Below are 26,137 nucleotides of genomic sequence, written 5' to 3' on the forward strand. Positions count from 1 at the left end.
AGAGACAGACTTGTTGGCCCAGTCAGGGTGCTTGAAGAGGTTAAAGTAACTCCAGCCACCCACTGGAAGAAGTCTTGGATCCCTGGCTAGATGACACACATTCCTAGGGTCTTACGACACAAAAGGTGAAAGGTTGAAGACGTGGCTGCTAGCATCTCCAGATCTCAACCCTATTGAAAATCTTTGGTCCATCATTAAACAAGATGTTTATGCTGATGGATGCCAATTTACATCAAAAGATGTCTTATGGGCAATCATCAAAGCTGGAACAGAGGCAGAATTAACAGATTCCATGCCTAATAGAGTTTTTGAAGTTATCCATCGAAATGGCGCTCATGTGGCTAAATAATTCATTATTACCCTTCATTCTTTGAAAGAAAATATGTCTAGATGGGCTATTTTCATTCAAAAGCTATTAGCATGGTTCACCCAAAAACTGAAGAATTGGAAATAAAAAAGAAAGGACGTTACACAGAATAATGCAAACATAACAATAGTGTTACCATAGTGTGCAAACCAGCTGGGAAAACTTTTATCAAAATCGATTCACTGTAAATGGAGAAATCCTAAATTTCACTCTTAAGCAATTAGCGTGGTTCTCCAACAAACATCTCGATCCATTCTTGTTTACCAACTCTTTCCCCTCAGTCCACTGTTAAAGGCTGCTGAAAGAGTTTTTCAACCAAAAAAAAGTGATAAATTACTCATTTGATCTGTCAATAAACAGAAAATGAATGTAAGCCAATTTATGTAGCCAGTTTTAAAATGAAAACGAAAAACGTCGAGTTGCATTTCATGTCAAATTTTGATATTTTGAGAGAAATATGGTGTCATTTGTATAAGAGTGAACTCGAAGTCAGTAGAGCCTGTGGAGGAAGGAGAGCAAGAAAGACTTGGATCAAAGTGGTTAAGACTGAGTTCAAGATGTTTCTGCTCATGAAAAAAGTCTTCTCACACAAACAGGACAAAACAGACATTAAAATGTGGTGATAAAGGCAGGGATATATAATGCATATATCTGGAGTATTCAACCTATTTTTCCTGCTGAGTCTCTCTGCTGCTTCCCGTCCCTGTTCACTGCACCATGCCATCTGTCACACCAACCATTTCTACAACTACTCAACATTCATCAGCAAACGTGGCTGCCACTAGTGCCTCTCCCCAATCACAATGCCAGAGTAATGAGGAATTGCATTTGATCTGTTGGTATTTGGTGTACCTCCCCATTTGCCTTCCTGTGTTACAGCAAGCATTCCCTCAGGTCATTCTTACCATCATGCATGTTCTCCTTTAATACTTAATATTACCTACACTCTCGGAGTGGTTGGCATTAGGAAGGGCATCCAGCTGTAGAAACTCTGCCAAATCAGATTGGAGCCTGGTGTCGCCTCCTGGTCCACCAGTCCTCAGTCAAATCGTCCAACCCATGCTAGCATGGAAAGCAGACGTTAAACGACGATGATGATGATTACCTCAAAATTTGTACACTGATACTCCTTCTACCCCAGATCACTAATTACTGACATCCACCACACTCTGAACACTACTTCTACATCCATCATTTGTCCTCTTTTACATACAAACATGCAGCTGCTACCAGTGTCTCTCCTTTATTTCATATCCTACCTCTCATCATAACTCCTGGACTGTCTTTCATTTCTTATTACACACTATCACCCCAACCACAGTTTCCAACTTCATACACTCTTTTCTCTCTCTAGTTACTCTTAAAAAATCCTCTTTTCTACCTATTCTTGGTTACATTCCTGCACACAATTTTTTTCCTGACAATGTTCCTTGATTACTCCACAAGAAAGTGTCAATATTCAAAACATTAACAATTATACTTATGAGAAAAATAATTTGAACAACAAAAATTAAGTAGTGCATATGGTGCACTGAACATTGAATAAGTTTATGAGTGTACCAACAATGTCAAATATCAAAGGTATCTTTTCTATCTTCTGAAAATATGTGAGGTGGAATTCTTGCGAATATCCTGGAAGAATGCTTTTATTAAAAATAACACAATGCTATGTTATCTTCTTATAGTAGAGATTACACAAAATATAACTACAATCTTCTCTTTCCTGTATAAATAAATGCATGATTAGATGAAATAATTTTACTACAGAATGTCCTTTAACATCCACTAAATGTGAAATTACTCTTCCATGTAAATACATACATGTGCAGTTAAGTGACTTTTTTGGGGGAATGATTTATCACAGACACCGCAATGATATGGCTTTTCTCCTGTATGAATGCGCATGTGAGTAGTTAAGTGACCTTTTTGAGAGAATGATTTACCACAGATACCACAATGATATGGTTTCTCTCCTGTGTGAATCCTTTTGTGCCTAATTGAATAACTTCCTTCAGAAAATGATTTGCCACAGATATCACAGTGATATGGTTTCTCTCCTGTATGAATACGCTTATGCTTAGTCAAGTCACCACTTCTAGAGAATGGTTTACCACAGATATCACATGGATATGGTTTCTCTCCAGTATGAATGCGTTTGTGTTTAGTTAAATCACCATTTAGAGAGAATGATTTACCACAGATATCACAGCAATATGGTTTCTCTCCTGTATGAATACGCTTATGCTTAGTCAAGTCACCACTTCTAGAGAATGGTTTACCACAGATATCACATGGATATGGTTTCTCTCCAGTATGAATGCGTTTGTGTTTAGTTAAATGACTACTTCCATAGAATGATTTACCACAGATATCACAGTGATATGGTTTTTCTCCTGTATGAATCCGTTTGTGTGTAGTTGAATAACTACTTTCAGAGAATGATTTACCACAAATATCACAGTGATATGGTTTCTCTCCTGTATGAATACGCTTATGTTTAGTCAAATCAACACTTCTAGAGAATGATTTACCGCAAATATCACAGTGATATGGGCTCTCACCAGTATGTATACGTTTGTGAGCAGTTAATTGACTTCTACCAGAGAATGATTTACCACAGATATCACAGTGATATGGTTTCTCTCCTGTATGAGTACGTTTGTGGAGAGTTAAGCTAGCTATATGAGAAAATGATTTACCACACATATCACAGCGATATGGTTTCTCTCCAGTATGAATGTGCTTGTGAGTAGCTAAGGAATTTCTGTGAGAGAATGATTTGCCACAGATATCACATTGATAAGGTTTCTCTCCTGTGTGAATGCGTTTGTGCTTAATTAAGTGATCATTTCGAGTGAATGATTTACCACAGATGTCACAGTGATATGGTTTCTCTCCTGTATGAATGCGTTTGTGTATATTTGAGTTACTACTTGAAGAAAATGTTTTACCACAGATATCACAGTGATATGGGTGCTCTCCTGTATGAATGTGTTTGTGACTAATTAAACTACTTCTTGCAGAGAATGCAGTACCACAGATCTCACAGTGGTATGGTTTTTCTCCTGTATGAATACGCCTGTGAGTAATTAAATGATCATTTTGAGGGAATGATTTACCACAGACATCACACTGATAGGGCTTCTCTCCAGTATGAATACGTTTATGTTTAGTGACGTTACCTTTTTGAGAGAACGATTTACCGCAGATATCACAGAAGTATGATGATGTTTTTAATGTTTTTGGCATTTCTTCATGGAAAAAATTTTGCACTAAATTTATTTACGGTATAATCTTTTTTCATAAACCAGAATATGTGAATATATTTGTTTTTGTTTTTATAATTTATTCATAACAAATGTATCAGCTGCAATATTTCCAACATGATGTTTGATGATCTCTGAAGATGTTTGTAAACTCCTTTGCAAATTAGCTCAGCTTTAATTCGACTGCAAAATCATTATTCCAGACAGCAAAGCAGAAAAATGTTGATAATATCAGAATATTTCACAGTAAATCGACCATAGATATGTATAAACATGGTTACATCTCTTTCATAATACATCTTCCTTTGGTCTAAAGTTAGTATTCCTTGATACGAATGTCATTTGATATTCTGAAACATGAGAGAAACGGAGATACAGAGAATAAAGTAGAGATTCAACACAAGAATTTACTGCATTTCTATACTAATAAGCTGTAGATATAAACGTTTAACTGAAATTACATAAACTAGTGGGAACGTTATCTGTTTGCCTATGACATTTCTCTTGTAGAATCTAAAAAAGCTTTTATTCCCCACCATTGTACATTACATAAAACCATAACAGATTAAAGCTAATATTTTTATTAATATGTTGAAAATTCCAAGCAACTTATCTAAATTTGATTCATTGACACAAAATGATCCAATTAATAGAATCTCTTTCAATATTAAGTACCGAAAGATCGCCTAAATGCTTTGTTTCCTTCTTTTCTGATTTTAAAATATTCTAATTGTTCTTCCCTTGTTAACTGTGGCTTTTTTCCCCTGCTAAACTGATAATTTATAAATTCGGTGTTAAGAAAATTGGATTTTGGAAGGATCAAATTCCTGTCTATATTCGTTCGTCTACTTCATTTCAATTGATAGATAACTTATTGTTATGAGTAACTATACAAGTAAAAAGGAGACCAGTAAAAAAAAGTACATTCTTTTCACTATTTCATTTCCAGAATCTGTTGTAAAAACCTAAAATAAATTGCAGCATACAACCTCAGACAAGCATCTACTCTTTCTGACTGTGTAACATTACATACATTGTTAAGCTACAGAATAGTGAGTGGTTAGTATTCTTGTACCTCCAGAAACGTGAACCGATTGATCAGAAAGTTGTTTTCACCGATGCTACAATTTTTATGGCAGATCAAGCAAAAATATCTTGAACGAAGAAATTATATTAATTACAAAAAAAAAAAAAAAAAACAACATCTAGTATGTATATTTCACTTCAGTGATTAATGACGGTTAAAATGAGAAAAAGCAACCTGATCTTCGTTCTCTATATTTTAATTGGTTTAAGATATGGAACATTTGTTTAGCAACTGAAATTGAAGATGTATTGTTACACACTCAGGGACAGGAAAATTTAATTCACAGAAACAGTTTACTCACAAGTAATAACATGTAGTAATCCTCACGGTATAATAAGGGGAATGATAACGTATTAAAAAGAGAAAAATACCTCGCCAGTGGAATTTGGTAGACAGAAAAAGTGGAGAAAACTGATGTATGCAGAAGTAATAAAAGGAAATTAATACAAATGGGAAATGGTGATAGAAGTCACTTCTAAGGTAAACACACCGCAGAAGATGAATTATTAAATTTTCATTGGTCAGCTTTGGTCAGGTGATAAAGCTCTGTGTGCGTGTGCGCGCACGCGCGTATATATATATGTATATATTTATATGTGCGCGCGTATCTCTCTCTCTCTCTCTCTCTCTCTCTCTCTCTCTCTGTGTATATATATATATATATATATATATATATGAGAGATGTGCTTCAGCATGGCCGTGGTCAAATGACAGGAACAAGTAAAAGAATGCGTGTATAAATTTATATATACAAATTAAAAGGAAATTTATAGATATTCTAGAAATATAACAAAAATGAGTTCTCGCAATTACCATCACCAGCGCAGAACGAAAATATGTTTTCATGACGTCACGAAATCAAGCATCAGACAATGAACACCGGTCCTGTTAATTAACATAGTCCGTCGTATTTTCTCCTTTAACTGTGGTACTTGCAGGAAGGTTGCGAGTTCTACATACATCTGTACCGTTTCTGTCAACGAAATTCTACTGATAAGGTATATTTCTCACTTTAACATTGTATCATTCAATTATACCGTGTCTTTGTCGTAGAGTTGCTCAATGAATAACAGCTTACATTTGATCATATTTATTTGTTTAGGACTGAGTCTTAATGTGTCGGTCTCTGGAACTGCTTGAGGTTACTAAATTTTCCTCAATGGTTAATGTACTAGATATAGAAACTGGTTGTATTCTAAATTAAATGAACACGTTAATAAATTATAGTTTTTACTTAAACGATTGTAGAATTCGTAATAAAGAACAAAATGTATTATTTTATACTACTCTATATCATACCCACGTTATTAACTGTGTCCTGACTTTGATAGCAACATTTCTGATAGTTTTCAGTTATTTAACCAAAAATATGTATTTTGAGAAGGTATAGTGTAGCTGATGTAGGCAAGGAAGAACTGGGTACAGGAGTTATCGTTGTAATCCCCATTAAATATAAATATCCGACAGTAGGATTAGATGGTAATGATTGTAATGCTAGATCTACTCATTTGTGTTGACACGCTACTCAATAGCGACTGGGAAAGCTGGTTATGTACAATTGTAATGAAATGGCGTAAATGGTCAATAATTTAATCCGGCAGTCTTTCGGTATTAGTAGACGACGTCATTCTCCTTCTTTTTCAGCCTACCGTCTTTATTTATATTGCCATTTGGACCTTTTAAAATATAGTTCATTTCCATAATCCAAATCTCTTGATTTAAAGAAATATTTAATTAATCAATTTTTAACACTGAAAATACATTAAGCTGTTTAAGATATACCTCCACTCAAATGGGTAGCTTTTTTCTTTTTCACGAAGGATTGATCAATTCCTGGTCATTAATTAACAAGAATCTATAAAGCATAAATTAACAGCTTGCCAATTTAAACTGAAATGAAACCAATATGATATTTGGCTACGTCCGTGTCAACAACAATTAAAATATTTCTAAATAGTAACTATAGATCATCGAAAGTAGAAACAAAAAATATATTAAAAATATTTTCTTTATTAGCCACAAGGGCTGGAGAGATACAATAAAATGCATTAAAGAACGTGTTTTTACTATATACGTGGAGCTGAACAAGGTTATATAATAACGTTAGGAAGGATGAGAACATAACACGATAGATTAAGAATTGAGATAAAAACAACAGAAAAATATAAAATTGTGGCATCAGGACATTTATGGTTACCTAGCCTATATACAGGTAATGACCCACCTCTACATTTCTTCTTGCCCACCTGACATTGTATTGAGTTGGCAAGGAAGTAATTTCGGTCGTTTAGTGTGAATTAAAAGTAATTTTTTTTTCATACAAAGAATAAACTAATCAATTATATATTTTTCACTTTGTTCGATGACCTTTTGCCATCTTTCTGGCAACTTCGTGATTCCGCGGTCAGAAAACTTCTGGTCCTTATCAACCAAAAACTAAAGCAAGTGCAAGGTCATGGCTATATGCTGGATGCGACATCATTTCAAAACCAAGCTCCAATAATTTTTCACAAGTTAGCAAAGATATGTGTGGTCTAGCATTGCCATGGTGGAGTATGATTCCTTTATGATTTGCCAATTCTGGCCCTTTTTCTTTGATTGCTTCCTCCAATTTCATTAGTTGTTGACAGTAAACATCTGAATTGATCATTTGGTTCCTTGAAGCAGCACAAAATACACACCACCTTTGTCATCCCACCAAATTGACAGCATAACCTTTTTGTGATGCAATCCAGCTTTTAATGTGGTTTGTGCTGGTTCATTATGCTTGGATAACGATCATTTTTGACTGATGTTATTGTAGACAATCCAATTTTCATCACCAGTGATGATTCGTTTCAAAAATAAGATCAATTTCATTGTGTTTCAGATGCATATCACAAATATTGATTCGTGTTAAGTGAATCTCTTTCGATTTATGTGGAACCCAAATATCGAGCTTCTTAACAAGTCCAAGATATTTTAAATGATTTTCAGTTGTTGTGTGTGATATATTTAACCTCTCTGCAATCTCTCGCACAGTTATGTGACAATCAGATTCAGTAGGTTGACTAGAATGTTGGTTAACTTTGTGTGAAAAATTTCCAGAAAAGAATTTTTTAAACCATTTCTGACATGTGTGTCCTGTTAAGCAATCAACACCGTAAACTTCACGTATGTCTTTGTAAGCCTCAACAGCTTTCTTACTTTACGGAAATTAAAAAGCAAAATACGGCAAAAATGTTCGTTTTTGCACTCCATGTTGAAATTGACACTGAACTAACAGCTGTAAACAAAATTATGCACAATTTGCTTCTAAAGTCAGCTAAATATCAAATGTCAAAAAAAAAAAAGTCATAACACTGACAAAAGTCATTCAAAAAAATCGTAACTCTATTTGTGAAAAACGAGTTTACTTTCTTGCCAACACATTATATTTCCTGAAATCATTAAAATCATTCATGAGCATCTTTTGAATTGGTTCATCTAAGAATGGACCTATATCTTCTTGACAAAAGTATGTTACTCATTCGTAAACATTTTTGTGTGGGCTTCACTGATATTTGATCTGCATGCTTTAGATTATATTGCATTAACTTCTGTTCCATCCACACTGGTTGCCTAAGTTACTTCCAGCTTATAACAATGCAGGCTATCCCTTATTGCCATTTCTGATAGCCATAAAGCCATGTAAGAGTTCAGCCTTTTCATCATATTCCTGGAAGCTTTCTGAAAGGCCTGTTGTTCACCCCCATCCCCCACCTTGCTTTTTTTTTTTTTCTCTTACCATTTTCCAAGCTGCAACCTGTGATACAAGTGGTGGTGCTTCTAGAGCAGCAGCTTTTTGATGCTGCTCAATCTTTTTCTGTTTATCCAGGGACCAAAAGCCCTCTAGTACATTTCACTGCCACAAGTGTAATAACTGAATTTTCTGCCCTATACTGTCTTTTGCATTCACAATAGGGCACAATTCCAAAATGGCTTTGTGATTCTGGAAGGTCATTAAGACTTGGAAGTCTATGCTGACCCCTCCCAACTACATGTAATTTCTTATTATTAGTAAACTAAATGCCTATCCATATTGCTTTACAAAAGCAACAATAAACTGGGGTTTATATATTCCTGTCTGTTACCTTTGCCTTGCACTGCTTCATATACTGCATATGGTCAAGCTTTAGTTGGGGTATGTTTTGCACACAAATTCTACTTTTCTACACTCCTGAATGTCAGACAAACAGTGCTGTGTGCTTTGTGCATCTCTACATGTCAATCTGTGGTCCAGATGTCAGCCACCGTTCCTGTTAATTGTTCTTGTGGGAGTATCAAAAAAGCATGCACACACCCCTTGTGTGACAAAGGTAAATCAGTTTTTTTCCTGCTTGCTTTTCAGTATACTTTTCAGGCAAGGAAATGCATTTCTTTTCATTGTAATGTTTCCACTGGTCCACGTCAGATTGTTCATTGTTTGTATTTAAAATTTCAATCCTCAAGACAATCCAGGTAAAACTAACTCCATGTATGGATTTGTATGGTTTTGTAAATATGCATTAGTGTTTTTGTATTGTTGCTGAAAAAGTTCTTATCTTTGTTTTTCTGAAGATAAAAAATTTTCTATGTTTAAAATGTTTCAGAATTTTTTAAAAACAATTTTGTTTGCTATTATTTTACTTTCAGAGGCAGAATTACTTTTTTAATTTTTCTCTTTAGGTGGAATTATCTCTTGTGGTTCGACACCCTTGTGAATGAAGCTCAACCAAAACATCACTTGGATTGGCCAGACTGTCTGGTGCCAAGTCAGCTCCGCTGGCCACAACATTTGGTCCATTCTCCTCATGCTCTCACCATTCTCTTCCACATTGTTCCAAACATTTTTCTTAAATCATCTTCCAACCTGATTGCAGATCTTTTGAGTGGTCTCTTTTGCTTGCACGGGTACCACTCGACAACTGCACTGGTCCACCGACTGTCTGCAAACCTTGCAACATGACCAGCCCATTGTAGCTTTGTGTGGTGGTATTCTGTAACAACATCATTCACTCCAGTTCTGTCCCTGATCTCTTAGCAAGATTTCCTACATCAACCTTTCCATGGCTCTCTGCACTATAAGCAGATGTCGTTCTCTCTTTGTCAAGGCTCAAGTCTCACATGTGTGTAGCATTGCTGGCAAGATTGTGCTATTGACAAGATTGACACAAGTTGCCTTGTCTAGGTTTGCCTTCAGCACATCCCTCACTGAGTTCAATGCTCTCCATCCTGGTTTTACCCTTCGTGAGATCTCATTCTCTATCTCTCGTCTCATAGTCACTTCTTGACTGAGATACATATAGCTGCTCACCTCTTCTATTTCATCACCTCCGACTGACTGTTAGGTGAATGATCGGTATGCTCTCAGATCATATGTACTTGGTTTCTGTATGGTTGATCTTCAGGCCGACTGCCAAGCCCCTGAAATCCAGTTTGTCCAGCATGTTCTCTGCTCTGGCAACCAAAATATATATAAAGAAAAATTACTTTCCTGGCAAAAATCTATTAAATACAATAAAAACTTGCTTTGTAAAATCATTCACATAACATAAGCAAGTAATAAATTCAGATTTAAAAATAAAAAACAAACTTGAAATAATAAAAATTCCTGTTCAAGCTGACCAATAATAATAATAATTGTTTCAAATTTTGGCACAATGCCAGCATTTTTAGGTGGAACAGTGTTAGTTGATTATATCAACCCCAATACTTGACTGGTACTTTATTTTACCCACCTTGAAAGAATGAAAGGCAAAGTTTGTCTTGGCAGGATTTCGACTCAACTCAGAACATAAAGAGCTAGAAGAAATGTCACTAAGTATTTTGTCCAGCATGCTAACAATTCTGTCAGTAATTGTTACTTGCATAAGTTGAAGGCTTCAAAATTGGAATAGGAAGTTGGTTGATACCATTGACTTCAATAATTGATTGTTACTTATTTTTTGATCATTGGCGTTAGGAAGGGCATCCAGCTGTAGAAACTCTGCCAAATTAGATTGGAGCCTGGTGTTGCCATCCGGTTTCACCAGTCCTCAGTCAAATCGTCCAACCCATGCTAGCATGGAAAGCGGACGTTAAACGATGATGATGATGATGATGATGAGAGTGTATTAATAACTGGATCACTTGTACAAATGGTTCAACATCTTTAGGTACTATTTAAAAAATATACCATAGGTAAAAAGTTTTTCATTCTTTAACAGTTTATCTATTCTTTAATTATTTTGGACGAAAACAGATATATATGCTTAAGATAGATAATCATTTATTTGAAAATAATAAGAAAAAAGAATTATTTGTATACCAGGCCGAAGAAATATTATGGGGGAGACGAGAAAGTAGTTGAAACAGCAAAAATAGGAAGCACAAAATGAAATAGATATAGATTATATTCGTTACCTATCTCTTGTAAAATCAGTTAGTAATCAGCACAATGAGTCAAGAGCAGAAAAAATATTGGGAAGAATCAATGCATAAACCGTCAAAATTTAACTTGCCATTATTTCTACTACATTTTATCATCATATAAAATATATCAGTTACTGAGCAATATAAATAAATAAAAAATTTTGTTGGCTACATATGGGTTATATTCCTCTAAATTATATGTTACCACAAACATGGATGGGGAGACTATTCAGAAACATAACTTCATACATTTCAGTGTAAAATGATAAAGCTGAAAGAAATCATCATCATCATCGTCGTTTAACACCCGTTTTCCATGCTGGCATGGGTTGGATGGTTCAACTGGGGTCTGGGAAGCCAGGAGGCTGCACCAGGCTTCAGTCTGATCTGGCAGTGTTTCTACAGCTGGATGCCCTTCCTAACACCAACCACTCCTAGAGTGTAGTGGGTGCTTTTTTATGTGTCACCGGCACAGGGGCCAGACGGGCTGGTATCGACCACAATCAGATGGTGCTTTTTACGTGCCACCAGCACAGGAGCCAGTCATATATTACAATCAGTTCTTGAAAGAAAACCAATGTTAAAGGTACAATTTGTGTTCTAGAATAAAATCTTTCAATTCTTAGAAACAGCAAAAAGATTTAAAAGGAAAAACGGATCTATTTGGTTTGGTTGCCAGCATTTCAAAAATTAAAGTTTATTGAAAATTTTAAAATTTGGCACATTAATATACTTTTCCAAGCTGAATTGCTGGAGTTATTTCTCTTTTTCGAGAAAAATGTTTTTAAAAAGTTAGAGGTTCAAATTTGATCATTTTCACCCAGTCAGGAAACAGGATTTGGAAGCTGTCAATTTGCACATGATTGCATATTTTGTCAACATCCTGAAAATAGCATGTGTTGTCAAGAAAGAGTAAACAACATTTAGCTGTTATTTTTAGCACGACCACCTCAATGACAAATAAAAACAAGTAAAGAACACATATTTTGTAGTTTTAAGCATTCAATGTGATAGCACGAACTTAAAAGATTTATTTAAAAACAAAATAGCACTTTACAAATTAAATATTTTTAGAAAATAAACATTTTGATGACCAGTTCATAAATTCACATGCTCAATTGTCAACAGATAGGTAAAACAAGTGATTTCAATATATTTGTCAACATGCTTTCTTGCAGACAAAAGCGTCCTCAGGTTCTGCTTGTTACTATGGAAACAAGCATGAATGTGTCTGTAGCTTACGATTGGCTAAAATTACCCAAAATTTTCAAACTTTAATTGCTAGTAACTCTTTATTTATTGATTTATAGTGAAAATGAATTTTTATGTCATTCATTAGCTTATAAAAGTGTATCATTACACTGAATATGAAACCAATTTGAACAGAATTGATACTGGCAGCCAAACTGAATAGATCCGGAAAAACATTTAAATTTTCATTCTACTAATAGAGTATTTAGTACCATGTTCTGTTATGGCTTTCTTTACACAGATGTTTAAATGAATCAATTAAATAAATAAAAAGTTTGTTCAGGTAAATGTTTAAATCAATAGTTTATCTATACAGAAACATATAAAAATCTTTACTATTCAATCTTTACTTCTCTACATCTTACATTGTTTCTCTCATATTTCAGAATATCAGATGAAATTGGCTGTAAGGAATATTTTATCCCAGATCATCAATATTTACTATCTTTAAAAGATCAGAGGAAGAATTTCTATGACATATTTCTTCTGAGTCAGGTTATCAGCAATGTTTGTCTACATAGCTGTCTTGAATGATGAATATGTATTTTAATTAAACTTGGACATATTTACAAAGGATTTTTCAACTGTCAACAGTTATCAACAACGATCACATGTTGATAGAAATATAGCAGCTGATATATTTGACAGGAATAAACTATAAAAACAAAATCAAGAAATATATCCATATATTCAGGTCTATAAAGAAAGAACATACAATGAAATATGTGTAAACCTTAAAGATTTGATTTGATTTTTGCTTGAAGAAATGCCAAAAGAGTTAAAAGAATCATTATACCCCTGTGATATTTGTGGTAAATTTTTCTCTCATAAAGGTAATCTCAGTAAACACAAACGTATTCATACAGGGGAGAAGCCATATCAATGTGACGTCTGTGGTAAATCATTCCCTCAAAATGATCACTTAACTACTCACAGACGTATTCATACAGGAGAAAAACCATATCATTGTGATATCTGTGGTAAAGCATTCTCTGCAAGAAGTAGTTTAATTAGTCACAAACACATTCATACAGGAGAGCACCCATATCACTGTGATATCTGTGGTAAAACATTTTCTTCAAGTAGTAACTCAACTATACACAAGCGCATTCATACAGGAGAGAAGCCATACCACTGTGATATCTGTGATAAATCATTCACTCGAAATGATCACCTAATTAAGCACAAACGTGTTCATACAGGAGAGAAACCTTATCAATGTGATATTTGTGGTAAATCATTTTCTCATAGAAATTCCTTAGCTACTCACAAACACGTTCATACAGGTGAGAAGCCATATCACTGTGATATGTGCGGTAAATCATTCTCTCATATAAATACCTTAACTCTCCACAAGCGTACTCATACAGGAGAGAAACCATATCACTGTGATATCTGCGGTAAATTATTCTCTGGTAGAAGTCAATTAACTACTCACAAACGTACGCATACAGGAGATAAGCCATATCACTGTGATATTTGTGGTAAATTATTCTCTAGAAGTGGTGACTTAACTAAACACAAACGTATTCACACAGGAGAAAAGCCATATCATTGTGATATTTGTGGTAAATCATTCTCTGAAAGTAGTTATTCAACTACACACAAGCGTATTCATACAGGAGAAAAACCATACCACTGTGATATTTGTGGTAAATCATTCTCAGTAAATGGTGACTTAATTAGACACAAGCGCACTCACACTGGAGAGAAACCATATCCCTGTGATATTTGTGGTAAATCATTCTCTGTAAATGGTGACTTAACCAGACACAAACGAATTCATACAGGAGAGAAACCATATAGCTGTGATATCTGTGGTAAATCATTCTCTTTAAATGGTGGTTTAACTAAACACAAACGCATTCATACAGGAGAGAAACCATATCACTGTGATATTTGTGGCAAATCTTTTGCTGAACGCAGTTATTCAATTACACACATGCGCATTCATACTGGGGAGAAACCATATGGTTGTGATATCTGTGGTAAATCATTCTCTCGAAGAATCCGTTTAAATAGACATCTATGTTTCATACCATAGAGTAACTGCGAATGTTGTAATTATTTCTATCAAAGAAAAATATGTCTGATAACCACTTCTTAAAACTATGTTCTATATAACCACATCTGTGTCAATATTAGTGTGATATGTTTAATAGAAACATTCTTTCAAAATACATATGAATATACCTTTGGACATATTTTCAGAAGAGAGAAAAGATACTCTTTATTTATTTGGCATTGTAGGTATATTGATACTCTTCTGTGTGGAAATATAATAATTTTTTCTGACAATTATTTTTGTCAAAAGAATTAATGAATGAAACAGATGGTGTCTACTCCACACATGTAGAAATATCTCTGCTTTATTCTACATGATAAAATAGGAACATTTTACAGTGTATGATATTTGCACTCTAATGCACTGTAACCACTAACCATGAGTATACTCACTCATGAACACACTATAACCACTAACAACAGATACATGCACACTATCATTATAATCACGGGTATACTCACACACACCAATACACTATAACCACTGTTATGCACACACACACCAACACTGTAAACAGTACTCATAACATGCATGCACAGATGACACTATAGGACAACTAAAATGGATGAGGAGGAATAACCATCTCAAAATCAAAATTGTGCTCCTCAGAGGAGAAGAAAGAACTGAAATCCAGCATTTTTCAAAAATCATTTAATCAATAAAATCACACATTTGTGGTGCCATATATATTCTAGTGATATAAAAATGAGTCATTGTTGAGGTTGGAATATAGAAGACATACAAAGAACAGATTGTTGTTTTGGTAAAAATAATACAGACATTAGAATGAACTAAAACAGCTTTATCCTAAGACTTGAGGTTATCTACTCCGGTCAAGTCAAAAGTTGTTAACAAGTGCCTTTGGGTGCAGTACAAGCAACAGTAGGTGGATAGGGCACAAAATGCTCTAATTCTACCCAGCCAGTAATTTTCACTATGTGTGAACTAGAATCTGAAACATTTCCCATGTTTTATTTTATTCAACTTTTATGTATTTATTCTTTGTAAATATCTGTGCTGTACAAATTTCTTATTTGTCTCTTTATCTACTGCATAACATCTTTCACCCCTGTTTTCCATGGTGGCTTGGGTTCGATGGTTTGTCTAGAGCTGGGAAACTGCACCAGGTTCCATTCTGATTTGGCTTGGTTTCTATGGCTGGATACCTTTCTGGGTGCTTCTAATGTGCCACCAGCACAAGCACTTTTCTATGGTACCAGCATGAGTGCTTTTTACATGGCACCAGCACAGGTGCTTTTTCCATGGCACCAAATGAATAATTGAGGGCAGAAAAGATTGTGTAATTTTTTTCACTGTTGGGGAAAAAGTAATAAATAAATTTTTAAAATGTAAACTAATTTGACATGAGATATTTCTGTTTACTTTTGATTTCTATGCATTTGTTATATATGTACGTGTGTATCATCATTGTCATCATTCAACGCCTGCTTTCCATACTGACATAGGTTGGACGGTTGGTATGTTTGAAAATTGATTTTTCTCAATTTTCAAATACAAGGGGGATGGGATTTTCAAATAATGGTATGTCATTATAACCTATGACTTAATTTATTTGTGTATACATAACAATAAAATTTAAACACTTTCCAACTACATATATGCATGTATATATATATGTATGTGTGTATATATTATATATATATACACACACACACTCCAGTCTGATTTGGCATGGTTTTTTTACATCTGGATGCCCTTCCTGATGCCAACCACTCTGAGGGTGCAATGGGTGCTTTTATGTACCACTTGCACATTTCATTTATGTGACACCAGGGTATATTTACATGCCACCGGCAAAGGTGCTAATTTGTGTGACATTTTGGGCAAGTTGCTTGACATGATGTGGCCTGATCCTGGTTACTGCACCTACACGATTTGGAATCTAGGCCCTTGTTTCATGTGTTTATTAGTTCCCTTTAAAATATTGATTTTAATATATTTTTTCTTTCCAATTCCATGTTCAGTTTACAAACTACTAGGAAGGAGAATCACAAGAAAAACTAATTTATAAAAATGCAATCCTTTGATTAATGCACTTTCAAAAATTTTATCTGAAGTTAAAAATTTAAAGACTACACTGTGTATTGAAATCATCGCTTACATTTCTAATAAGGTATGAAGATAAGCTGTGTTGTTATTTAAACAGTACAACTGTGTTATAGAAAACACAATAGAGTGAAAGCGTATTGGTGCTGTCTTAGTGTTTGGATAAAGGTCAGGATGTTCATTATGCCAATGCCTCCGATTGATGGTCAACCCGATTAATTGCTGACCTGGGGTTAAATATTAACCACACATGAGCTTGCCATATAGCACATGTGGAATTCCATTACCATCTAGGCACAGGCATGGCTGTGTGGTAAGAAGCTTGCTTCCCAACCGCATGATTCCGGGTTCAGTACCACTGCATGGCTCTTTGGGCAAGTGTCTTCTACTATAGCCTCTGGCTGACTAAAGCCTTGTGAGTGGATTTTGTTGACGGAAACTGAAAGAAGCCCATTGTATATATAAATATGTATGTGAATGTGTGTGTGTGTGTGTATATGCCTTAGTGTTTGTGTTCGTTCTCCCACCACTGCCTGACAACCGGTGCTAGTTTAAGTCCCCATAACTGAGAAGTTCGGCAAAAAGACCCCGATAAAATAAGTACCAGGCTTATAAAAAGTACTGGGGTCGAATTGTTTGACTAAAAATCCATCAAGGTGGTGCTCCAGCATAGCTGCAGTCTAATGACTGAAACAAGTAAAAGATCTATTTTAAAATTTTAATGCGGTTTGTTTTTCATCCTTCTGGGGTGAATAAAATAAAGTACCAGTCAAACAGGGGTTTCAAATTTTTGTCACAAGGATAGCATGTTTAGGGCAGGAGATAAATCGATTTCATCAACTCCGAAAGGTAAAGCTAACTTTGGTGGAATTTGAACTCATAATGTAAAGACGGACGAAATGCCGTTAAGTATTCCTGTCTGGTGTGCTAATGATTCTGCCAGCTCACTGCCTTAGTGCCAGTCAAATATTGATTTCAAATTTTGGAACAAGGCCAGAAAATTTGGGGAAGGGAATAAGTCGATTACATCGACTCTAGTGTACAATTGATACTTATTTTATCAACCCCGAAAGGATGAAAGGCGAAGTCGGAATTTGAACTCAGAACGTGAAGACGGAAAATTCACACGATCAGCCCTACATAACCCGGGCACTAGATAGAGTAAGTCGATTACATCGACCTCAGTGTTTAACTGGTACTTATTTTATCAACTTCAAAAGGACGACCTCGGCAGAATTTGAACTCAGAACGTAAAGACGAACAAAATACCACTAAACAGCACTCCGTCGCTTACGACGACGAGGGTCCCAGTTGATCCGATCAACGGAACAGCCTGCTCGTGAAATTAACATGCAAGTGGCTGAGCACTCCACAGACACGTGTACCCTTAACGTAGTCCTCGGGAATATTCAGCGTGACAGGATGATAAGGCTGACCCTTTGAATTACAGGCACAACAGAAACAGGAAGTAAGAGTGAGAGAAAGTTGTGGTGGAAGAGTACAGCAAGGTTCGCCACCATCCCCTGCCGGAGCCTCGTGGAGCTTTAGGTGTTTTTGCTCAATAAACACTCACAACGCCCGATCTGGGAATCGAAACAGCGATCCTATGACCGCGAGTCCGCTGCCTTAATCACTGGGCCATTGCGCCTCCACTATTACTAAACAGCAATTTAATACTAATCTATCTGCGCATGCGCTGTAGTAATTTCCGCTTCCATTTGAGCGCATTGTTTCTCAGCAGAAACACAAGTGACAAGATTGTCCTTAGCGAAATATTTCCGTAAGTATTAATGACTAAATTGCAAATCCTTCGATTATTGTGAATATAAGGGCAACAACAGAAGTGAGAGAAAATTGCATTGGTTCAATTCGCTTATAATCGCCATTTTTCAACAATAGCAGAAATCATAAAAATGGATGGTATTCAAATTTCTTTTCCTATTATTAAACTGATATATATATAAGTGTAGAGGATATGAATGCACTACTCACCAATAATATTAGTGTCCTTTTTAACTATATTCCACTTTGACCCTCCCAAAACACAACAAGAATTAAAAGATTGTTTCTAGGAGATCATAGATAGTTTACGATTTATGTGTTTATTGCCAACCAATGCCAAATTGTGACCATTAAAAGTGAATGTTTTGTTATACCGGTTAAATTTCATAGATAAACATGCAATCTTTCGAAACATCGCTGGTAAACAAATATTCGGACGTAATTGCCATATTTCGACAGAGGAAATCATTAAGGCATTCTTTCGTTTTGATTCGACATCATTAATTTGATATACAATTTTGGGGCGGAGGTAAAGGAACATGGACCGCACCCCCTTTCGGTTTTGTTTTTCTATTTCTACAGAAACCCACTTTTTTGACTGCGAAATTTACGAATCTGCAAAAAAAATCGGCATTTTAAAATTTTAACCCTACCCCCAATTTCTCTATATGCATGTGTGTGTATATGTTTCTGTGTTTGTCCCCCCCAACATCGCTTGACAACCGATGCTGGTGTGTTTACGTCCCTGTAAATTAGCGGTTCGGCAAAAGAGACCGATAGAATAAGTACTAGGCTTACAAAGAATAAGTCCTGGGGTCGATTTGCTCGACTAAATGCAGCGCTCCAGCATGGCCACAGTCAAATGACTGAAACAAGTAAAAGAGTAAAAAGTATTAAATATTTTCGATCTTTAAATACTGTTTCAAGAAACACTTGATCACCAGTAAAATTCACAGAAAATAGAACATCATAAATATAGTTCTAAGTACGGTGTGTATGAAAAAAAATGTGATGGATATGTCTGAAATCCCTTTAGTCATGCTGCCTGGTAAACCAGAATTAACCTGGTGCTGTACAACAACAAATATGAAGACACTTGAATTTTCGGCACTGTCATGCTATTAGCTGTCAGAAGTGAAAGTGCTCACTGCTAGTGAAGTATCTGTCTGTCTGCCTGCATGCCTGTTGATTCTTTGGCTACTGACAGCTAATACCATGACTGGCCGGAGCGAGCTATATGTCTGTCTGTCTGTCTGTCTCTCTCTCTCTATCTATCTATCACTCGAAAGTTATTGGAACAAATTTGACTCCTATATCCATGCGTTTGAAAACACACAGAGTATAAGGGTACTACTAAAGCAGAGTGGTCCCGAATTTTCAACAGAGAGAATTTATCAAAATAGAAAACAAATGAAGTTTGAAGTTTACTCTGTGTGTTTTCAAACGCATGGATATAGGTGTCAAATTTGTTCCAATAACGTTCGAGTAATAGATAGAGAGAGAGACAGACATATAGCTCGCTCCTGCCAGTCATGGTATTAGCTGTCAGTAGCCAAAGAATCAACAGGCCAGCAACAGGCAGGCAGACAGACAGATACTTCACTAGCAGTGAGCACTTTCACTTCTGACAGCTTATAGCATGACAGTGCCGAATTTTCTTTAAATCATGTAAGTTATTTGTTAGATAAACTTTAACATTACATTTTTGAATAAAAGGGAAAATACAAACACAAAGAATACATTGAAAGCATAAATGATCATCATCACTATTTAACGCCCATTTTCCATGCTAGCATGTGTTTGATGAACGGTTTGACAGCTGTTGGCTAGCCAGAGGACTGCACCAAGCTCTACTGTCTGCTTTGGTATGGTTTTTACAGTTGGATGCCTTTCCTACTGCCAACCACTTTACAGAGTGTACTTGGTGCTTTAACACAGCATCTGCACTATCAAGTTCACCTAGTAACTAGTGACACAGGACTTGTTAATTGGGGTGTGGGAAATATAATTAAGGGAAGTGCTTTGTGTCAGGTGATGAGAGGATAAGTATAATAGAGGGACAGAAAACAGGTGGATTCTTATAGAAGAAATACATGGCTACCCCAGTTGGAAGAAAGAAAGAAAAATGGTGAAGATGTGAGGATGAGCCCTCAAGTATAAAGCAGGGGTTTCCAAAGTGGTCGATATCGAACCTTGGGGGTTGATGGGACTATTCAAGGGATTGATAAATGCACATCTACTTATTATTATCATTTATTTTATTTTACATGCCTGGGGGTCAAAGATTCCATGAAAGTGTCAATGGTCTAAAATGTTTGGGGACTCCTGGTATAGGGTATTAGGTAAGGTGAGTGAGCAGGTAAGTTCATGGGAGTGCTGAAGGGGTGGGGAAGAGTTAAGAAGATAAGTTGTGTGGGGGCATTGTCACAAACAGCAGAAACTCAATGTATAACTGTCATAGTGAGTTATATATGTGTGTTCCATTTATTTGTATATGTCTGAGAGTATAAATATTTGTATGTGAGTATATTTATATATGAAATTGAATATATGTATATCATCGTCATCATCTAGCATGTTTTCTTTGCTACCATGGGTAAGATAGTTTAACTGGAGCTGGTTAAGTGGAGAGCTACACTAGGCTCCAGTCTATTTTGGATTGGTTTCTGTGGCTGGATGCCCTTCCTAATGCCAACCACTCCACAGTTTCAATTAGCTTGATGTGTCTTCTCAAGCACAACTAATCTTGGTCACTTGTCATCACCTCCATGAGACTCAACATCTGAAGATCATATTTCACCACTTTGTTCCATGTCTTCCAGGTTTAACTCTTCCACAGGGAACCTGTGGAAAAGGTATATGTATACACACACACATGGGTGAGAATAACCAATGAAAGTAGCACTCAGCACATTTGGAAGGAGTTGCATGTATTTAATAACACTTAACAATAAAGGATGTTTCTGGAGAGAGAAGAATGTTACTGGTTATCTTATACTTTAATATATATAAATAATGTTAATTAATATGAAGGTGCTGTATTCTGTAAATATGTTGACTTCACACAAGGTTGTATAATGTGATTTGACTATCAAATAACTGTTTATATTTACAGTTTATTAATACTGAAATCTAAAATTTCTCCGGTTGTACTCTAAATGCAGAAAACTTTTCTATATCTTATGCTATTTTTCTATTATTTCAGAATATCAGATGACACTGGTATTGAAGAATTTCTTCCCATCAGATGTCTTTTAAAAATAAAGGAAGATATTATACAGAATGGATATAAGTGACATTAATAATAAGATTATTCTGCTTCACTGTCTGATATGTCTATAAGATGATCTTGCCTTCTAGCTAAACTTGGATTAATAAAGAATTTGCATCATCTTCAGATCTTGAGATATATATATATATATCACAGTTTATGGAAATATAGCAAAAATATTTGTTTGGAATAAAATATAAAGAACAATAGAAGGAAAATATGCATATAATGTTGAGAGAAGGAAAATTATAATTAATTTTGTGAAAACAAGGTTGAGTGTAAAATACAGTCTAAAAAACTTGGTTTGCTTGATGAGATGCTGAAAGACATGGGGAAAACATCATATCACTGTGATATCTGTGAAAGAACATTCTCTCGAAAATGTCACCTGACCTCTCACAAACGTATTCATACTGGAGAGAAGCCATATTACTGTGATATCTGTGGTAAATCATTTGCTTCAAGTGGCAATTTAACAACTCATAAGCGGATTCATACAGGAGAGAGACCATATCAGTGTGATATCTGTGGTAAAGCATTTCCTCAAAGTGACCATTTAACTAATCACAAACGTTTACACACTGGAGAGAAACCATATCACTGTGATATTTGTGGTAAATCATTCTCTGCAAGAAGTAGTTTAACAAATCACAGACATATTCATACGGGAGAGAACCCATACCACTGTGATATCTGTGGTAAATCATTCTCTGCAAGTAGTAACTCAACAAAACACAAACGTATTCATACAGGAGAGAAGCCTTATCCTTGTGATATCTGTGGTAAATCATTCACTCGAAATGATCATTTAACTAAGCACAAACGCATTCATACAGGAGAGAAACCATATCATTGTGATATCTGTGGCAAATCATTCTCTCAAGGAAATTCCTTAATTCATCACAAGCGCATTCATACAGGAGAGAAACCATATCATTGTGAATTGTGTGGTAAATCATTCTCTCATATAAATACCTTAACTTTCCACAAACGTACTCATACAGGAGAGAAACCATATGACTGTGATATCTGTGGTAAATCATTCTCACAAACAAGTAACTTGACTACGCATAAGCGTATTCATACAGGAGAAAGCCCATATCATTGTGATAACTGTGGTAAATCATTCTCTAGAAATGGTGACTTAACTAAACACAAACGCATTCATACAGGAGTGAAGTCATATCAGTGTGATATTTGTGGCAAAGCATTCTCTCAAGGAAGTACCTTGATAACTCACAAGCGTATTCATACAGGAGAGAAGCCATATCATTGTAATATATGTGGTAAGTTATGCTCTGCAAGTAGTGATTTAACTACTCACAAGCGGATTCATACAGGAGAGAGACCGTATCATTGTAACATATGTGGTAAATCATTCTCTAGAAGTAGTGATTTGATTAGACATAAGCGCATTCATACTGGAGACAAACCATATCACTGTGATATATGTGGAAAATCATTCTCACTGAATGGGGGCTTAACTAGACATAAATTTATTCATACAGGAGAAAAACCATATCACTGTGATATCTGTGGTACATCATTCCTTAAAAAAGGTCATTTAAATACTCATATACTTATTCATACAGAAAGCTAATTTACTAAAGTCAAACTTTAACTACCTTTATGTAGCTGTCATTCATTCATATGCAATTTTATTAATAATAAAAGCCTACATTTATGACATTTTGTTATAATTACTGTAGGGGTACTATTTCATTATGCAACCAAAAAAGACATTCGAGCGAGATTATTGCCAGTGCCGCTGGACTGGCTCTTCTGCAGGTGGCACGTAAAATACACCATTTTGAGCGTGGCTGTTGCCAGTACCGCCTGACTGGCCTTCATGCCGGTGGCACGTAAAAGCACCCACTACACTCAAAGTGGTTGGCTTTAGGAAGGGCATCCAGCTGTAGAAACTCTGCCAAATCAGATTGGAGCCTGGTGTAGCCATCTGGTTCACCAGTCCTCAATCAAATCGTCCAACCCATGCTAGCATGGAAAGCAGACGTTAAACGATGATGATGATGAGAGTATGTGTTCTACTGTATTAGCAGTGCTATTAAACCACTTGTTAAGTTTATCTTTACAGATTTTCTATAATCAGTTGTGGAGGTGCAATGGCCCAGTGGTAGGGCAGCAAACTTGAGGTTTCAATTCCCAGGCCGTGTATGTGGGTGTTTATTGAGTGAAAACACCTAAAGCTCCACGAGGCTCCGGCAGTGGGTGATTGCGAACCCTGCTGTACTCTCTCTCTACAACTTTGTCTCACGCTTTCTTCTTGTTTCTGTTGTACCTGTATTTCGAAGAGCCAGCCTTGTTACACTGAGTCTCCTTGAGAACTACGTTAAGAGTACACATTTTCTGTGGAGTGCTCAGCCACTTGCACGTTAATTTCGTGAGCAGGCTGTTCCGTTGATTGGATCAACTGGAACCCTCGTCATTGTAACCGACGGAGTGCCACACCTCTATAATCAGTGCTGGCTACAATTTCTATAGAAAATCAATAGAGATAACTTTAACATGTGATTTTGTTATTTATGATATCTATAATAAATAATACGGCTTCAAGTAAGCTGTAAATAAAGCATATTTTAGGTGAGGGGCTAGTCAATTACATTAACCCTAGTATTCAACTGGTACTTATTTAATCAATTCTGAAAAGATGAAAGGCAGTTGACCTTGACAGAACAGCTGAGGTTAAATAATACAACATATTGAAGTTAATCAAATAGTGAATGTGGAATTTAGGTATATTCTGATTTCAAATCTCATTTACATTTCACTTTTCTGGGGTCAGTGAAATAAGAAAAAATCAAGTACTTGTGTTGATTTAATATTAAACTAATTATTACAAAATGATAAAATAAACACAGAGGGAAGCTCTACTAGATTCCTCATGGGCAAAGAACATAGATTCAAATTCTTTTAGGTAGGCAGCAGTGACACAGTGGGTGGTATAGGCATACTTTTGCAGAAAAATGGGTTGATAAAATAATTGAGGTTGAGTGTGTGATTAGGTAGTTAAACTGAAGTTAGTCCTAAGTAAATCAACAATTAAAAGTTATCTCTGCCTATGCTTCACACTCTGGGATGGCTGATGATCAGAAGGACCAATATATTAGTGGTTGTTTTGCAGACTTAACCTTGATAATGTATGACTGATTTATTGTGGCTAGTGACTCCAATTTGTTGGGCAGCAATCCAATGGATTTTATGGTGTGTATGGAAATTATAGCTTTGGCTTCAGAAATGATGAGTGGTGGGGGGCAAGGCTAATTGTGTTCTGTGATGTAACTGATTTGATGCTCTGCAACAGTGACTAGGAAACCAGCTAGTCTCCTGATCACCTGCAAATCTGGAAGGCACACTAGCTAGATTGACTACATTCTCACCAGAAAACAGAATAAACATGCTTGTAAACACAAAGCCTTTCCCAGGCAAAGAATGTACTACCCAACATAGGTTAGTGGTTAGTGACTTCAGACTTAGAGTTGGGACTCAGATAAACAAGTTAATTCAGGAGAGAAGGATGTGGAAACTAAAAGCCCCAACAAACTGATAGATTTAGAGACATTCTAATTGAAGCTTTTGATAAAATGGAGGAGTTAAAGACATTGCGTAGAGGACAACTGGAAGGTCCTATGGGGCAGGGATCCGTGAACCAGGGTAAATTACCCCAAGTGGGATAAAAATGAAATTCTTGGGGGTAATATGGACTCATTAGACATACGTAAAATTATATAAAAAAACGTGTTTCTTGTTAGGATAGAAATTTTTTTCTAGCAACACTCATTTATTTTTGGAAGATTGTGAAAATATTACTTTTGACGACAACAAGGATTTTAAAGAGTGTTTCTCTGATTACTTTCTAGATCTTGATTTATATACTGTCAGTTGGGTTCTAGATCCCTTTAAATGTGAAAGGCCTCAAGGGTTGGCAGAGACACTTGAATTTCAATCCAATAATGAAGCATGTATTGAATTTGAAAACAAACTTTTTGGATGTCAACTGCTACAAAGGCTTTCAAAATTGCATGAGGAGGCAATCAAAAAGTTGTTGCCTTTTGCAACAACCTACCTTTGTAAACAAGGATTTTCCACTATAAAAATGAAGCAGAGAAATTGGTTGGACCTTGAAGACTGTATCCAAATTGCTCTGGCATCAAAATGTCCCAATTTTGATGTAATTGTAACAAAAATGAAACATCCTCCAAAATCTGAAATGAAAAAGTTTCCAGAAAAATCCTTTTGTTTCATAATGTGGATATTAATTTATTATTTCACATTTGTTTTATACTTTCCATATTTATAATTGTATTGTCCATATAAATAGATTCAATAAACCTTTTGAATTCAAAGAATCTGATTTTCTTCCTTTCAGATCATGGGGGTAACATCAGGATAAATAAATATATTTTGGGATAGTTGGTTAAAAGTTCCCTGACCCCTGCTACAAAGCAACCTACAGAGAACTACAGACCAAATGTGTGGCTGGAACAAGATCTTGGCTAGACCAAAGGTAATGTGGTGGTGGAATAGTGAGGTAGACGGAATTGTAAAATCA

General features: G+C 35.7%; 3 protein-coding genes and 1 long non-coding RNA gene across 5 annotated transcripts in view; 3 read left to right on the forward strand and 1 right to left on the reverse strand.

Moving 5' to 3' along the window:
• Positions 1-786: 786 nt before the first annotated feature.
• LOC106873962 (uncharacterized) lies at positions 787-5,215 on the reverse strand. Of its 2 annotated transcripts, none has more exons than XM_014921504.3 (2): positions 5,092-5,215; positions 787-3,983 (listed from the first exon to the last, which is right to left on the reverse strand). In XM_014921504.3, exon 2 carries the CDS (start codon positions 3,614-3,616, stop codon positions 2,165-2,167), a length of 1,452 nt encoding a protein of 483 aa, XP_014776990.2. In that variant the 5' UTR covers positions 3,617-3,983; positions 5,092-5,215; the 3' UTR covers positions 787-2,164. The 2 variants fall into 2 exon arrangements, with proteins under 2 accessions (XP_014776990.2, XP_014776989.2); XM_014921503.3 differs by having other exon boundaries at positions 5,022-5,160.
• Positions 5,216-5,262: 47 nt separating this feature from the next.
• Positions 5,263-12,670, forward strand: LOC149133519 (uncharacterized). Its single transcript, XR_016243379.1, has 2 exons — positions 5,263-5,718; positions 9,407-12,670. It is a non-coding gene; the product is annotated as an uncharacterized LOC149133519 (long non-coding RNA).
• Positions 12,671-13,145: 475 nt separating this feature from the next.
• On the forward strand, positions 13,146-25,931 carry LOC106873964 (uncharacterized). Its single transcript, XM_089358531.1, has 2 exons — positions 13,146-14,151; positions 21,963-25,931. The coding sequence occupies exons 1-2, from the start codon at positions 13,149-13,151 to the stop codon at positions 23,165-23,167; spliced, it is 2,208 nt and encodes a 735-aa protein (XP_089214657.1). The 5' UTR covers positions 13,146-13,148; the 3' UTR covers positions 23,168-25,931.
• LOC106873963 (UDP-N-acetylglucosamine transporter SLC35D4 homolog) overlaps positions 18,235-26,137 on the forward strand; it is a 40,842-nt gene continuing 32,939 nt past the window's right edge. Inside the window, exon 1 of the mRNA XM_089358530.1 lies at positions 18,235-18,294. The gene's annotated coding sequence lies outside the window, so the exon portion shown is untranslated. The remainder of the gene's footprint in view (positions 18,295-26,137) is intronic.

The sequence above is a fragment of the Octopus bimaculoides genome, chromosome 10 (assembly GCF_046866305.1).
Source record: "Octopus bimaculoides isolate indiv1 chromosome 10, ASM4686630v1, whole genome shotgun sequence".
Classification (NCBI taxonomy): domain Eukaryota; kingdom Metazoa; phylum Mollusca; class Cephalopoda; order Octopoda; family Octopodidae; genus Octopus; species Octopus bimaculoides.